Source organism: Nyctereutes procyonoides, unplaced genomic scaffold, assembly GCF_905146905.1.
Source record: "Nyctereutes procyonoides isolate TBG_1078 unplaced genomic scaffold, NYPRO_anot_genome, whole genome shotgun sequence".
Taxonomy (NCBI): domain Eukaryota; kingdom Metazoa; phylum Chordata; class Mammalia; order Carnivora; family Canidae; genus Nyctereutes; species Nyctereutes procyonoides.
In genome coordinates this window covers 5,298,021-5,311,691 of record NW_026575159.1, presented here as the reverse complement: position 1 = coordinate 5,311,691, position 13,671 = coordinate 5,298,021, and the positions used below count along the sequence as shown (strand labels likewise).

Below are 13,671 nucleotides of genomic sequence, written 5' to 3'. Positions count from 1 at the left end.
GCCATTGTAGCTTGAAAGCCACAGTAGACAATATCTAAAGGATTCAGCATGGCTGTATTCCAATAACATTCTATTTACAAAAGCAGGCAGCAAGCAGAATTCGCCTGCGGGTTCCAGCTTGCCAGCCCCTGATTTGACTCATTACTCTCTGTTCTCCATATATTTTATATGGTGGACAATAGCTTTAAAGCTTTGTTAGATGCAGGGGAAATTTTCAGAGCAAGAACACCTCATGGGGAATGCTGTGTGTTTATCTGGCATTCCGTCAGAAGGTAGATAATGTCTGTTTGCCCAACATTGGTGATGCTAAAAATGGGTGCAGATGGGCAAGGCCTGATCCTTTCACTGTAAATTCTCTATCAGGCTATTGTCTGATGGTTTCATCCGTTACGTGTGTTATTTAAATCAATTATTTCATTAGAAATAATTACAAAATAGGGCAGCCTGGGTGGCTCAGTTGTTTAGCCACCGCCCTCAAGTCCAGGGCCTGATCCTGAAGTCCCAGGATTGAGTCCCACATCAAGGCTCCCTGCATGGAGGCTGCTTCTCCCTCTGCCTGTGTCTCTGCATCTCTCTCTCTCTCTCTCTCTCTCTCTGTGTGTGTGTGTGTGTGTGTCTCATGGATAAATAAATAAAACCTTAAAAATAAAAAGAAATAATTACAAAATAGTAACTTTCTGTTTCAATCATTTCATCTATTTTCATTAACCAGATGCTTCTCTAAGGAAGGACTTCTCAGTATCAATGAGGGATTTCAGTTATACTGAAATATAGTTTGTATAGAAATGGTTTGTAAATCAGGATTTATGCTAGTTTGTTCTTTCCTTCTAATTGCAAAATTTCAATACAAAAAATTGGTCCCTGGGTCACTGCCAATGATTTCTAGTAGGTTGGGATTCTTTTAGGTGGAAAAGATCTTACTTTCACTCTTTAGTTTTATTTTTTTATATGACTATGCACTCACAGAAATTTTGTGTGTGTATCCAATGGCTATCAGTCAATTGCATTAATTATTTGTTCTTTCTGATGCTCAGATTATTCCATCTTTGACCAGTGTGGGCCTTTTTGTATTAGCACCTGTCTTTAATAGCTTCTTTCTTTATAGCCTAACAAGTTCCAGGGGAAAGTGTTCAGAAATCAGAATAATGAAACTGAATATACTATACGTTGAAACAAAGCAAAAAGCAAGTGAGCAAGTAAACCATACACATAATTAAAAGATCAATAAGAAATAGACCAAATTGTTCAGTATTTTTTCTGGGTACAACAGTTATAGGAAACTTTTCTGTTTATTTTTACTTTCCTTCTGTGTACTCTTCTGCAGTCTATCTAGATTCTCTGCATTAAGAATTATTGCTTTTATAATGTTAAAGTTTAAGTTAAAATTTTAACAACCCCAACAGATTTCCTTTAATTTATCAAATTCCTTTAGTAAATTTAAAATAAGACACAAATTATTTTAGAAGATACTTACACCTTTTTCCAGAATTATAAGTAGACCAGTTGTGCAATTATTAACCATATACCATATTTTCAAAGAGCTTGTAATGTAAAGAGAGAGGAAAAATAGATTTAAAAACATTTTTTTTTAACAACCTTCAGGCTACAAAATTATAATAGATGCCTGTTTCTCCCATCTGTCCTTACAGACCTTAACATTTTTTCCCCCTAAACAACGATTTGGAAACTATTTAGTAGGTACATTTCTTACAGCACTCTAGGGGGATCATGACTTCTGGGACTTCTGGATCTGTGAGGATTCTTTCTATATGCTTAATCCTGTATGATGACAGATTCCAAGCAAACGAACAGCAAGAACAAAATGACCTATTCCTTAGCATAGATCAAAGAAGAAATGTGAATTAGTCTCCTTCCCTACAGATGGTGATCAAAAGTAGCCTTGATAAGGGTCACTTTTACCCTGTTCCACCAGGAACCATCCTGGGCCCATTTAAGTGAGATTTAAAATTATTGACCCCAGAAGGAAGTCATCCTATATTTTCAGATGGATCACAATGTGTAAACATGAAATGTGGTCCTGTTTTATGTTTTTTTAAATGAAGTTATATTTACCATAAATAATGAAGAAGTATAAGAGCTCAATTATTGAAAAAAAGAGTTCAATTATGTAGGGTGTGTGTGTGTGTATATGTGTGTGTGTGTGTGTATATATATATATATATACACACACACACACACACATTTATATAAAAACTCCTCCCTCTCCAGAGACTGACAATCTTCTACATGCTCTTCCTAAAGGCTTGCAGTAAAGCTTTCCTATGCCAAGACCAGGCTGAAACGTTTTTGTTTTTCTCAGGCATTTTTCTGGAAATTTGAAACACTCCACACGTTTTGGATAGGTCATTCAGGATTTCTGTCATTTCCTGCCTTGAAATAGTTTCCTCATGGTGTTGTACTAGAATTTTTTGTCATTGATAATTTCGTTGTACTAACACAACTAATAAAAGCCATAATTGTAAATATTGTGGTTATAAACCCATGGGTTCCAAAGGACAAATTTAGCTAGTAGCAGCAGGAAAACAGAGGGCATACTCAAAGGGTTTAACCAAAGTGCGTTTAATAAATAAATCTCTGTAATATGTGCTTGATCCACATGTAGTTTGGCACAGAGTAAGATTAGACATGAATAACCAAGAGTATCAACTTGACTTCAGTCTTAGAATCTCGGAGTAAATGTCAAGGGAGAATATTTTACATACAATTTTGGGAAAGAGTATTACAAAGACCTGGACTAGCAATCTGCTTCCAACTCTGACCCTGCAGTTACAGAGGAGGAGGAAGAGGAAGGAAGGGGAAGGAAAGGAGAAAAGGAGTCTTAAGTTAAGACTTCTTGAAAAAAGAACCACCTTTTCAGTGCTGCACAGAGAAAAATACCTCAGGTGTCACAGGCTAGTGGTTGACTCCCTGGTACATGAACCTTTGTTGCCTTTGCTCAGGTCTTCCTTTTGCATACCTGAAAGTCTGTTCCCTCTAATAGGAAAAATAATGGCTGTGGGTGGGGGCATGGGGTAAATGGGTGATGGGCATTAAGGAGGGCACATGGTGAGATGAACACTGGGTGTTCGTTCATACTATATGTTGGCGAATTGAATTTAAATAAAATTTTTGAAAAGGAAAATCAATGACCCCGCCCTTTCCAAAACTATTTTCCTTTGTTAGTGTTGATCTCATCAGACATAACAAGAGAATATCCCAAACTTTTCTGGTAAGTTACCGATTTTCTTATGTATGGATTTGCCTTAACAGGCTTGCTGGTTTATAGGAATGTTGTTTAAGTGATATTTACCCAACTCCTTTTGCTGATTTATGAGGGCCATTGATATGGGGGCTGGGTATAATGCCAGTAGGCTGGTTCGGTGCCAACACTTTGTTTAACCAATGAAAGATCATGTCTATATTCCCATTATTTCTCCCTCAATATGAAGCACAGTACTAGACAGTTAAGAAATGTTGGGTGAACACTAGTTTCTGTGGTGATTCTGATGCTGTACGAGGTACCTATAGTTAAAAATTTATTTAGGTCTTCATCTTCTCAATCCCTTCCCCTGGAGATACTAACTGTAAATATTGATGACACATTCCAGGTAAAAAAAAAGTTGCCACTGCCTCCCTTAAACTGCCACTATTCTAAATAATTTCAGGTCCCAATATTTTTTTAATTTAATTTATTTATTCATGAGAGACTCAGGGAGACAACCAGAGATATAGGCAGAAGGAAAAAGAGGCTCCCTGCGGGCAGCCTGATGGGACTCAATCCCAGGTCCAAAGGCAGACAGACACTCAACAACTGAGCCACCCAGATGCCCCTCAGGTCCCAATTTCTAACCAGACCCTAGCACTTAATTCTTGACATCATTAGCACTGAAAATATGGCTTATACATAATCCTTATTTAACTCGGGCAAAATGATAATAGAATCAGGAAAACACTTTTTATTTACATAAATTATAATCTTGACAGTGTTTCTCAATACTGGAAATTGTTTGATTTTTGTCCCCTTGAGTCTGAGCATTTTCCAAAAAAAAAAAAATTTGCTTTTTAGTTTAGTGAATCTGAAGCATGGGTTTTTATTTATTTGGGCCATCTCTCTTTAAAAAGGAGTAATTTATGGAAGTGACTCATAAGGAAATAATTTTAAAGGCAATGGGTAATTTCGAATGATTAGACTTCATTTGCTTGGGTTTATCTGCTTTGCGATCAGAATCAAGAAGGAGGACCTCCTGAAGCAATGTGCAGGCCTGTTGAGCCTTGTAAAAGTGCTGGAATCCATTTGAGTAATTAGCAGCTTTGCACCTTTAGGCAAGAGCTGGGATTTCTTTTGATGGAAGCATGGGACATGCTAATGTCAGAGAAAGGCACGGCCAGTGCCAGTACGTGATGAAAGAGTTGAGCAGTAGCAGCCAGGAGGGGCTCTCATCACTGTCATTCATGGCCAAAGTTTCTTCCGGAGTTTGGTAAAAAACAAGGCACTTGTAAAAGAGCAGCAAAGGCAGAAGGCAGAAGAGTGCACTAAAATCCACTCACTTCCAGAAATGGACCATTGAGGTCCTGTGTATACTAATATGTCCAAAAGTTAAAAAAAAAAAAATTGGGAGAAATGATTCATTTTACCAGTGCCAAGTTCACTTTGTTCCAGAAACTGGGCTATTTCATAATAAAATCTGAAATAAAAGCCAAAAAGGAAGCAAAGCAATGATATCTTAGATAAATTCTAGTCATCTTAATTCAGGCAACCAATATATTTTATTCATGCCTAGTTCTGTTTCTGTCTTGATTAAAGATGTGAAAATTTAAGAGGGCCTTTCACAGGGGGCAAATTATTTTTGTTCCTTTAATATTCATAAAAGCATAATAGTCCTAAAGTTGTTAGTACTAAAAGTCTCTATCGTTTTTGTTTTTTTGTCTAATGAGTTACTAAAGTAGCTCTGCCATCAAAATACTTAGTAATGAATATTTACCACTAATTGGCTATTTGGACATACTTTTAAGTAATATTGATTTACTTTAAATTCCCATACAGTTCTCCTCATCAAAGTATAAATGAATTAACCAACCATCATAAATATTTAATAATTATGGAAAGCATTTATAGGAGTCAGCTGTATGGCTTACCTGTTTGCCCGATAAGCATCTACACAGGTCACTTCATATATTACACATATTATTAGCTTATAGTAATGATCCTAGTAATAATCTACAACTTGAAAGTTAAGGGATGTTTTGTTTTGTTTTTTTAAGATTTTATTTATTTCCTCATGAGAGACACAGAGATAGAGGCAGAGACACAGGCAAAGGGAGAAGCAGGCTCCATGCAGGGAGCCCAATGTGGAACTCAGTCCCAGGACTCCAGGATCATGCCCTGGGCAGAAAGCAGGTGCTAAACCACTGAGCCACCCAGGGATTCCCTTAAGGGGTGTTTCTAATTTGAGTATCATTTTCATTTTACCAGTTTATCTCAGATAACAAGATATTGGATTGATATATTTTGGGGTGGGTATGGTATGTATGCTAATAAAATGGGTGGGATCACATTTGTTCTGTCCCCTTGAACTCCAAAAGCCAGATCTCTTACCTATTAAATTCGATTAACCAGTTGATAGGCCAAGTGTTCAAAAACTGGGTGTGGTCAATAATACTCAAGTAAATTTTTTCCTTACACAAACAACTCTGAAGAGTTGCAATGCCCCTGAGTTGCTGTGGTGAACTTTTTATTACTAACCGCATCAAAAAAAAAATCAATGGACAGGTTTGACCCAAAATACACTACCTGTGTTAAAACGGACAAACCTTTAAGCATTGACAACGTGAATGTTACAGAAATATTTATGGTCCAAAAAGCTTAGAAGATTTTGCCTTAAAATATGATTTATGATAGCTGATGTTTTCTTAACATAATTGGCCAAAATATGGAAAATAAAAGGAGAGGCATCCACAGAAGTTAACCCAGGTCCTCATAAGCAGAGTACATGTGTGTGAGTGCACGTGTGTATGGCTCACTGAATGACTTCTCTTTGCCATCATTGATTTCCTCCTCCTGATTAAACACTTATTGATTCCTATTTTCCAGATGACACAGGCTGTCCCAGTAGCCAGTCAGTGTCTCCAGTGAAGACACCCTCAGATACTGGAAACAGCCCTGTTGGCTTTTGCCCTGGAAGTGATGAAGACTTTTCCAGGAAGAAATGCACAATTGGAATGGTTGGTGAAGGAAGCATCCAGTCATCTCGATATAAGAAGGAACCAAAGTCAGGCCTTGTAAAGCCAGGTAAATAAATGCACTTATTCTTCATTTTGTTTATCCATTCACAGATGATGGACTTTTGTGTTGTTTCTGCCTCTTGGCTATTATGAATTATGATGCTATGAGCATCTATGGAAAAGTTTTTTGTGAATATGCTTTCAGTTCTCTTGGATATACGCCTAGGAAAGAGATGGCTGAGTCATATGGTAACCATTTTGAACTGTTTGAGAAAGTGCCAGGCTTTTCCAAAATGACTGTACCATTTTACATTCCCATCAGCAATGTATGAGGGTTCCACTTTCTCCACATCCTTGTTGACTGTTGTTATTGGTTTTTTCTTTTAATTATACCCATTCTCGTGAGTGTGAAGTAGTATTTCATAGTGCTTTTCTTTTTTTTTACAAGATTTTACTTGAGAGACTGCATGTGTGGATGCAAGCAGGGGGAGGGGCAGAGGGAGAGGGAGAAGCAGGCTCCCCCTGGGATCATGACCTGAGCCAAAGTCAGCCACTTAACCTACTGAGCACCCTGGCACCTCCAGAGTGCTTTTGATTTACATTTCCTCAATGGTTGATGACATGAGCATCATTTAGTGTGCTTATTGGCCATTTGTACATATTCTTTGGAAAAATCTTTTCAATTTTCTTTTAACCTGAGAGTACTCACCAGTAGGATCTGTTTCTCATATGGGATGTAAATTTAAGAGCAGGAGCCTTGTCGTCCTCTTTTTTGTATTCCAAACACACAGAGTCCAGTGTATAGTGGGGACTTAACAGTAAAGATAGGCTCTGGGATTGAAAAGAGAAAATGGTGCAGGAAAGAATGCCAGCTTTGTGAATTACAGTGAAAAGGTGATTTCATTTTGCAGGTATTGTAGAGTTTGAATGCAACTTGAAATTATTTAATCTTGGTTCCCACTCCCCCTCCTGCCTCATTCCAAAAGCATTTTCCAGTGGTGACAATACAAGGAAACAGTGGCACAAGAAACAGGTATGGTGCAGCAAGAATGAAGATTAAATGAGATTTAAGATTATCATTGCCCTTCCTTGTTTCAATAATGATAATAAGAATAAACATATGTTAACATAAGACTTACAACCCTATGTGTGGGTGCAGAATTCACGCTGAGCAAGTCCTTAGTCCTGCAGTAGGTACTCACTTGCTAAGGAGGTACTTGTCTTGCTCTCATGTTTAAGGCCTAGGGTCATCCTGAAGAAAATGCAGACAATTAAGAAAAAAAAATGAGGGGGAGGGAGGGAGGAAGAATAGAAAAATGTAAGAAAACAGGAACAGTTCTTCATGTCATTTTAATTCACGGATCCTTTGAGAATCAGGAAGGCCATGAACCCACCCTCCAGAAAAATACCCATTTGCACAAAATATCACTTACTGTTTCTGAGATTTCTTGGACCTCCTTTATTAGAAATTATGAATCCTAACTTAATGACCCTTACCCAGAGGCAGATCCTGAAACACCACTTTTGTCAAACACCAACGTTTGTCATCAGAATTCTGATTTATTTGCTTATAGGCATACATACCACCTATGCGATCTTTACCTTGTGCTCTTTATTTATTTGCATTGAACCAAGGTCAAAGGGATCCCGAAAGCTGATCTCTTAGTTGCCTAAAATTCCTAACGTCATCAATGAAAAAGTTGCTCAAGCTTTTGAGTGGGACCCAATTCTGTACTGTAAGCTCTTTGTAGAAAAATCTGCACTGTGACCTATAGTTCTCTGAACTTTCAGCAGAATAAACCTATCAGTCTCATAAATACGAAGAGAGGAAATCCTGGAAATGAGGCCCCTGGATGACTCCACAATTTATAAAATGCAAAGACATCATGTGTTAAACCACAAGATACTGCTCTCAGGTTAAAATGTTCTGCATCCCCCCAACCCCAAGTGATTATCCCCCCCTCAGCCCAGACTGATCCTCAGCTCTAGATGTGTGCTCTACTTTTTTTTTTCTTTAATAAATCTCCTCATTAGGACCAATACCAATTTATTAAAATAGCAAGCAATTAGTGTCTCTCCTACAGATGTGCCAGGACTCTTTAACATTAAATTAATCCAAGCCCATTTTATTTTAGGCCCGTTCTAGATTCTGGAAAACTGCTCTTCACCTCAAAAACGAGTTCTTGAAATGCCCCTTTAGGCACTCAGATAGAGAGCTAGTAATGCTCACTGAGTATCTGATGTAGAAGGAGAAGGGAAGTCTGTCACGGGATGCCAGGAAAAGCGTAGAAAGGTGAGCTAAGTGAGCCTGCACCTTGCCAGCTGGGCACTGAGACACACACACAGCATGAAAGCCCTTCCTTCCTCCAGGCGGGCCTTGTTCAGGAACTTCTTGGAGGCGGTGAGCCTTCTGTCACTTTGGCTTCTATCACTTAATGGCTGTGCAGATTTAATTAAAAATTGCCACCAAAGAGGGAAAGAAAACAATCCCTAACGGTCCAGATAGATGATGGCTTTGCATTTTCACGGTTTCCTTTTATCTACAAGTCAATTCAGGAAACACTCAAGACTGAATCTCCAGAGCCTAGTACGGTGCCTGTCGTAAAGTAGGTGTCCAATACATACGTCAATGAGAAATACAGTGTGCACTCTGTGCAAGGAATTATGTGTGGCATGAGAGGAGCATCAGAGAGATAGGGCAGAGAAGTCTTCAGTGTCATCATCACTGCTTTTTAGGGAGCTCAGCACTGGAGGCAGAGTACCGTGTGATGCATCTGGCCTATAGTGCCGATCAGAAGGAAAGGAATGAAGGCCTTCCATCTGGGAGCCCTGAGGAATCTGTGGTGGTCACAACGCTGCTCCCAGGCGCTCCTTTCCTGATGTTTGCACCCAGATTGGCACAGCCTAATTGGATTCCCGCTCCGAGTACATTAAATGACTTTCCTGGGCCTCCTTTAATATGAGGGTTTACTACTTGGTGTATCTTAGTCCCAGGAAGAAAAAGATCTGGTGTCATTCTTTTACAAAAAGAAATACTTAAGTCCTTTCTCCACAAGGCTTGCTGGAGAGCTGCGTGGGGAAACAATTTACATGTTTTAAACAAATAATCACAAGACCCGAAAGGGAGGGGGAAAAAAACACCTGCTGATGGAGGAGATAGGTAAAGACCAAATGGTTAGGGTCACTATAATTTAAAAGAAATCTACATTTAGAAACCGAAATGTTGAAATCTGCATTTGAAAGATGTCACTGTGTGCCATCAGCATTCAAACTAAGGTAGTATTCGGTTGTCATCTGACACCACCCAGGCTATGGAAATTGGAGACCTGGCCAGATGAACTATAATAACCTCACAACAATAACCAAGGCCTGGTTGTTTTAAAAAGACTGTTTCCCACATTCAGAGGCATATGCTAGAAAACTCAGAAGGCACCAACTAGGTTAGCGATTAATCAACCCTGGTTCGCTTAGTAGATAGAGGCTTTTTCACTCACAGATGTTCCAGAGCTTATCACAAACATGTTTTCACTTCAAAGTTGGTTCTGTGAGATAAAAGAGAGCTAGACAACTTACGAGGGAAAGCTATTCTTAAAATAACTTGAGCTACCTAGAGAGGAGTTGAGAGGGTAGACATGGACAACTTTTCTCCAGTTTACTCAGCTTGGCTGGTCCTGGGAGAAAAAGTGTGTGTCAGAGTTGGGAGCACTTGCTAACCACCAGAATCCCGTGTCCACCGTACTAGGTTCAAATCTTCATGCCACTGCTTTATATCCCTGTTTTCTTCAGCTGCTGGTTCTCTTCCTGAAACCTTGTATATTTAGCATCCATAAAATGAGTTGCTTCAAGATTAAGTAGACTAATGAATGTAGTGCCCAACATTGGACCTGCCAAAAAAGAATTCTTCAGTAAATGTTAGTGGTCATTCGTAGCTCCTAAAATATATGTCACAAATTCCATGCACTTTCTTTACAAGAAAACCCTTTAAAACTCTCATACAGAACCTCTGTTTATTTGAAACAACATTCTAGCATGTCCTGGGATCCTAGATCATATAAAATGAGGGCAGTGTTTGCTACAGGAGGACAGCAGTATGAAGTGCCAGCTGATGCCTTGACAATGAGGAGATGGGAAAATATGAAAGAGCAGACAAAAGAATGCTAAAAAAGCACAGGGGGCTCTTAAGTGTTTAAGTGCTCTGTAGCACTTTGTGCAGTAATTAATGTTCTAGAAACAGACTGAGTCATTGTGATGGTGGAGTCAGCAGAAAATGACGTGTGTGAGGGCAGAAAAATGTCTTAAGCATTTTAGAAATATTTTTTTTTGCATAGAGTGGAAGCAACTAAAAGCTTAGTACTAAAAGATTTTGGTTCTATGGAAACTTCCAGAATTCCTGGCAAGGTGTTATTTTTGTAATAGCTTATAGTACAATCAAAGGTCTTGCAGTAGCAAAACCTAGCCTCACGTAAAGGCTGTAATCTATTTTAGATACAGAAAACCTTATGAAAATATCAGGAAGGATATGTGAGATGTAATTGTGGGGCTTGAGTAACTCTCTGAAACTGAATTAAAAAATTTTTTAGCTAGAGGCGCCTGTCTGGCTCACTCAGTAGGGCATGTGACTCTTAATCTTAGGGTTATGAGTTCAAGCCCCATGTTGGATGTAGAGATTACTTTTAAAAGTGAAATATTTCTAAAACAATATTTTTTAGCTAACATTTATGGAGTGCTGACCATCCCCAGCAAAAGTCCAAGCACGTTCGTCTTTCATCCTAACATCTGTGAAAGAAAAGGATATTATTTGTCCCCTATATTACAGATGGAGAAACTGAGGCACAGAGAAGTTAAATAACTTATCCAAGGTTATACAGCTTGTAAGTAGATTTTCAACAGGGCAGTCTTGCTATTAACTCTTAACCATTGTGCTGATTGTAGGTCTGTCTTCAAAGGAATAATTTTAATTACAATAAGGGAGTGTGACAATTGAGAGATGTGTTGAATAAGACAAATTATTTTCCTTTAATGTCTGCAGAACCTAAAAATTCTCACTAATTTTCATAAATTAGCTAATATAGTCCATCTGTAGATTATGCTAGCTGTTGCTGATAAGAAAATCAGTGAACCTCAATGTAAAGTCCACAGAGTTGAACATACAAGATTGTTTGGATGCAGATCAATAAACCCTGAGGCTGGGACGCCTGGGTGGCTCAGCGGTTGAGTGTTTGCTTTTGGCTGAGGTCGTGATCCTGGGGTCCTGGGATCAAGTCCCACACTGAGCTCCCCAAGGGGAGCCTGCTTCTTCCTCTGCCTGTGTCTCTGCCTCTCTCTGTGTGTCTCTCAATAAATAAATAAAATCTTATTAAAAAAAATAAACCCAAAGGCTATGAACATCAGAGGAATGTTAAGGTCTTCAGTGTTCCCCATCATAAACTCGTCCTTTCCTACTTGTCAGGATGTTTATTGTGCTGCCCTGCATATCATGAATACTTTCCTAAGCAGAGATCATTAGACTTTTGTCAATTTAAACAAGAGGTCCTGCGTTTATACCGAAATGGGTCTCTGAACCTTTCTTTCACCCTGAGAGAAAGAATGCTCACCCAGGAGACAGCAGAGAATGTTTTGTGGTGGACTGTTATACAATCTATCACTTCTCCCCTACAGAGACCAGACCAGTAAAATAAAGCTTAAATGTGATGAGTGAACGGAAGTGTTTATCTTTATGGTGGGGTTACATATTTACTCTCATGACTTTCTCCCATCTGTGCTTTTGATGATGCACCCAATCATTATAATGGTGCCAACTGGTCCGTTAATGGTTTTCCCCCTAAGAATTAGTGAATTATAATCCTCTTATTCCCAAAGGTGACTGCCGTCCACATCCTGAGTCTGTTGGGATTTATTGCATGTACAGTGTTCTAGCCACTGGTTTGGGGTCCTGCCAAATGCTTACTAAGTGCTCTAATGTGTTGAGAGCAAAGCATTATTGGTCTCCCATACGGGGCAGACGTTTCAGCAGACCACACACCCACCGTTAGACATATTTATCGACTGCCAACATAAGAGAAATAAACCTAGAAACTTATTTTATACATAAACTTGGAAACCAAGAGTTATAAATCATGCAGATATATGCTTCAGATTGGACGTTTTTTTGTACTAATTGAGGTGAGTTTATTGAAGACACTCTGCATGCAGTGGGCATGATTAAGGGGATCCAACAAGGCATGGTGAAATACTTGGCCCCGGCAGCACCTTGGAGCCATTCCTACATCCTGAAGGGCCAAGACGCGGGTACAGTTACCCAGAACCCAGTGGGAGAGAGCTCTGAGGCCACGTGTGAAGCAGCTTTGGTAGAGGAAGGAAACCCCTGACAGGAAAAGAGCCAGAGGGGTAAATACCCTGATCTCTCTGTCTTCTTTGTTGGTATAATTTGTTGTGTGGCGTTTTGGCATACAGCAGGGTTATTGACAAAAAGTTATATGTTGAACCACATAGTATGTTAATTTGGGTAATTAACTGCATTAAAATTTTTACCACCTAAGCTTGTATCTGATAGCAACGAAGGATGCAGATCTTGGTAAACTAAGGCGATGCTCTATGAACTTGGTTGTAGTGGGCTTATACTTGGAAATGCATGGCCTAGAATGTTTATGGCTTTGTGGAAAGGTGATGCTCATGGTAGAAACTAAAGGAAAGGAAGGAAACCCTCACTTTTTCACATATAAGAGGTTTCTGCTAAACCTCTGCTTGAATTCTAGCCAGGATTCATTGATTAACTTTTGTTCGTTCATTCATTCATTCATTCATTCATTCAACTAATAGTTATTAAGCATTTATTCTGTGCTGACACCATTGCTCTAGGCATTAAGGAGAGAGGGAAGAAACAGACAGATACCTGTTCTCATGGAGTCTGCCTTTAACATGGGGAGATGGCTGATATACAAGCAGACAAACAAGATGAGTTCAGATAGTGACAAGCAAAGCAAGGTAATGCTCTATAGAGGGTGAGCAGAGGAGTGTCTGGGGCGATGACATTTGAGCTGAGAACTTAGCCATATTCCTTCATGTTTAGGGAGGGCTGAGTGGGTGTGTAGGGCAGTGAGTTAGGAAGGTAAAGAGCAGTAGCAGGTGAGCCTGTATTGTTAGAGTACTGCAAAGCCATTGGAGGGTTTTAAGAAGAGAGACATAATTTAAGGTAAATGTTTGAGATCCTTCTGGCTACTCTGTGGAGGTTGGATTATCAAGAGGTAAAACCAGAAGCAGGTATGCTAAATTAAGATGGCTTAGCCTAGGAAGAAGGCAGTGGAAACAGAAAAGTATAGGGACACAGTGTATATGAAAGAATGTAATGTCCCCCATTTCCCAAAGGAGAATAAAAAAGTTTTATTTCATTTGCTAGCTCAAGTAAATCTTTGGAGATACAGATGAAATAGTATCTGATGGGTTTTTTAA

General features: G+C 39.1%; 1 protein-coding gene across 6 annotated transcripts in view; it reads left to right on the top strand.

Annotated features, from left to right (window-relative positions):
* Positions 1-13,671, top strand: part of SYBU (syntabulin) — a 114,877-nt gene that overhangs the window by 60,402 nt on the left and 40,804 nt on the right. For all 6 annotated transcript variants that reach the window (XM_055314418.1, XM_055314416.1, XM_055314419.1 and 3 more), the window contains exon 4: positions 6,092-6,289. In XM_055314418.1, the coding sequence (XP_055170393.1) occupies positions 6,092-6,289 (198 nt within the window). The remainder of the gene's footprint in view (positions 1-6,091; positions 6,290-13,671) is intronic.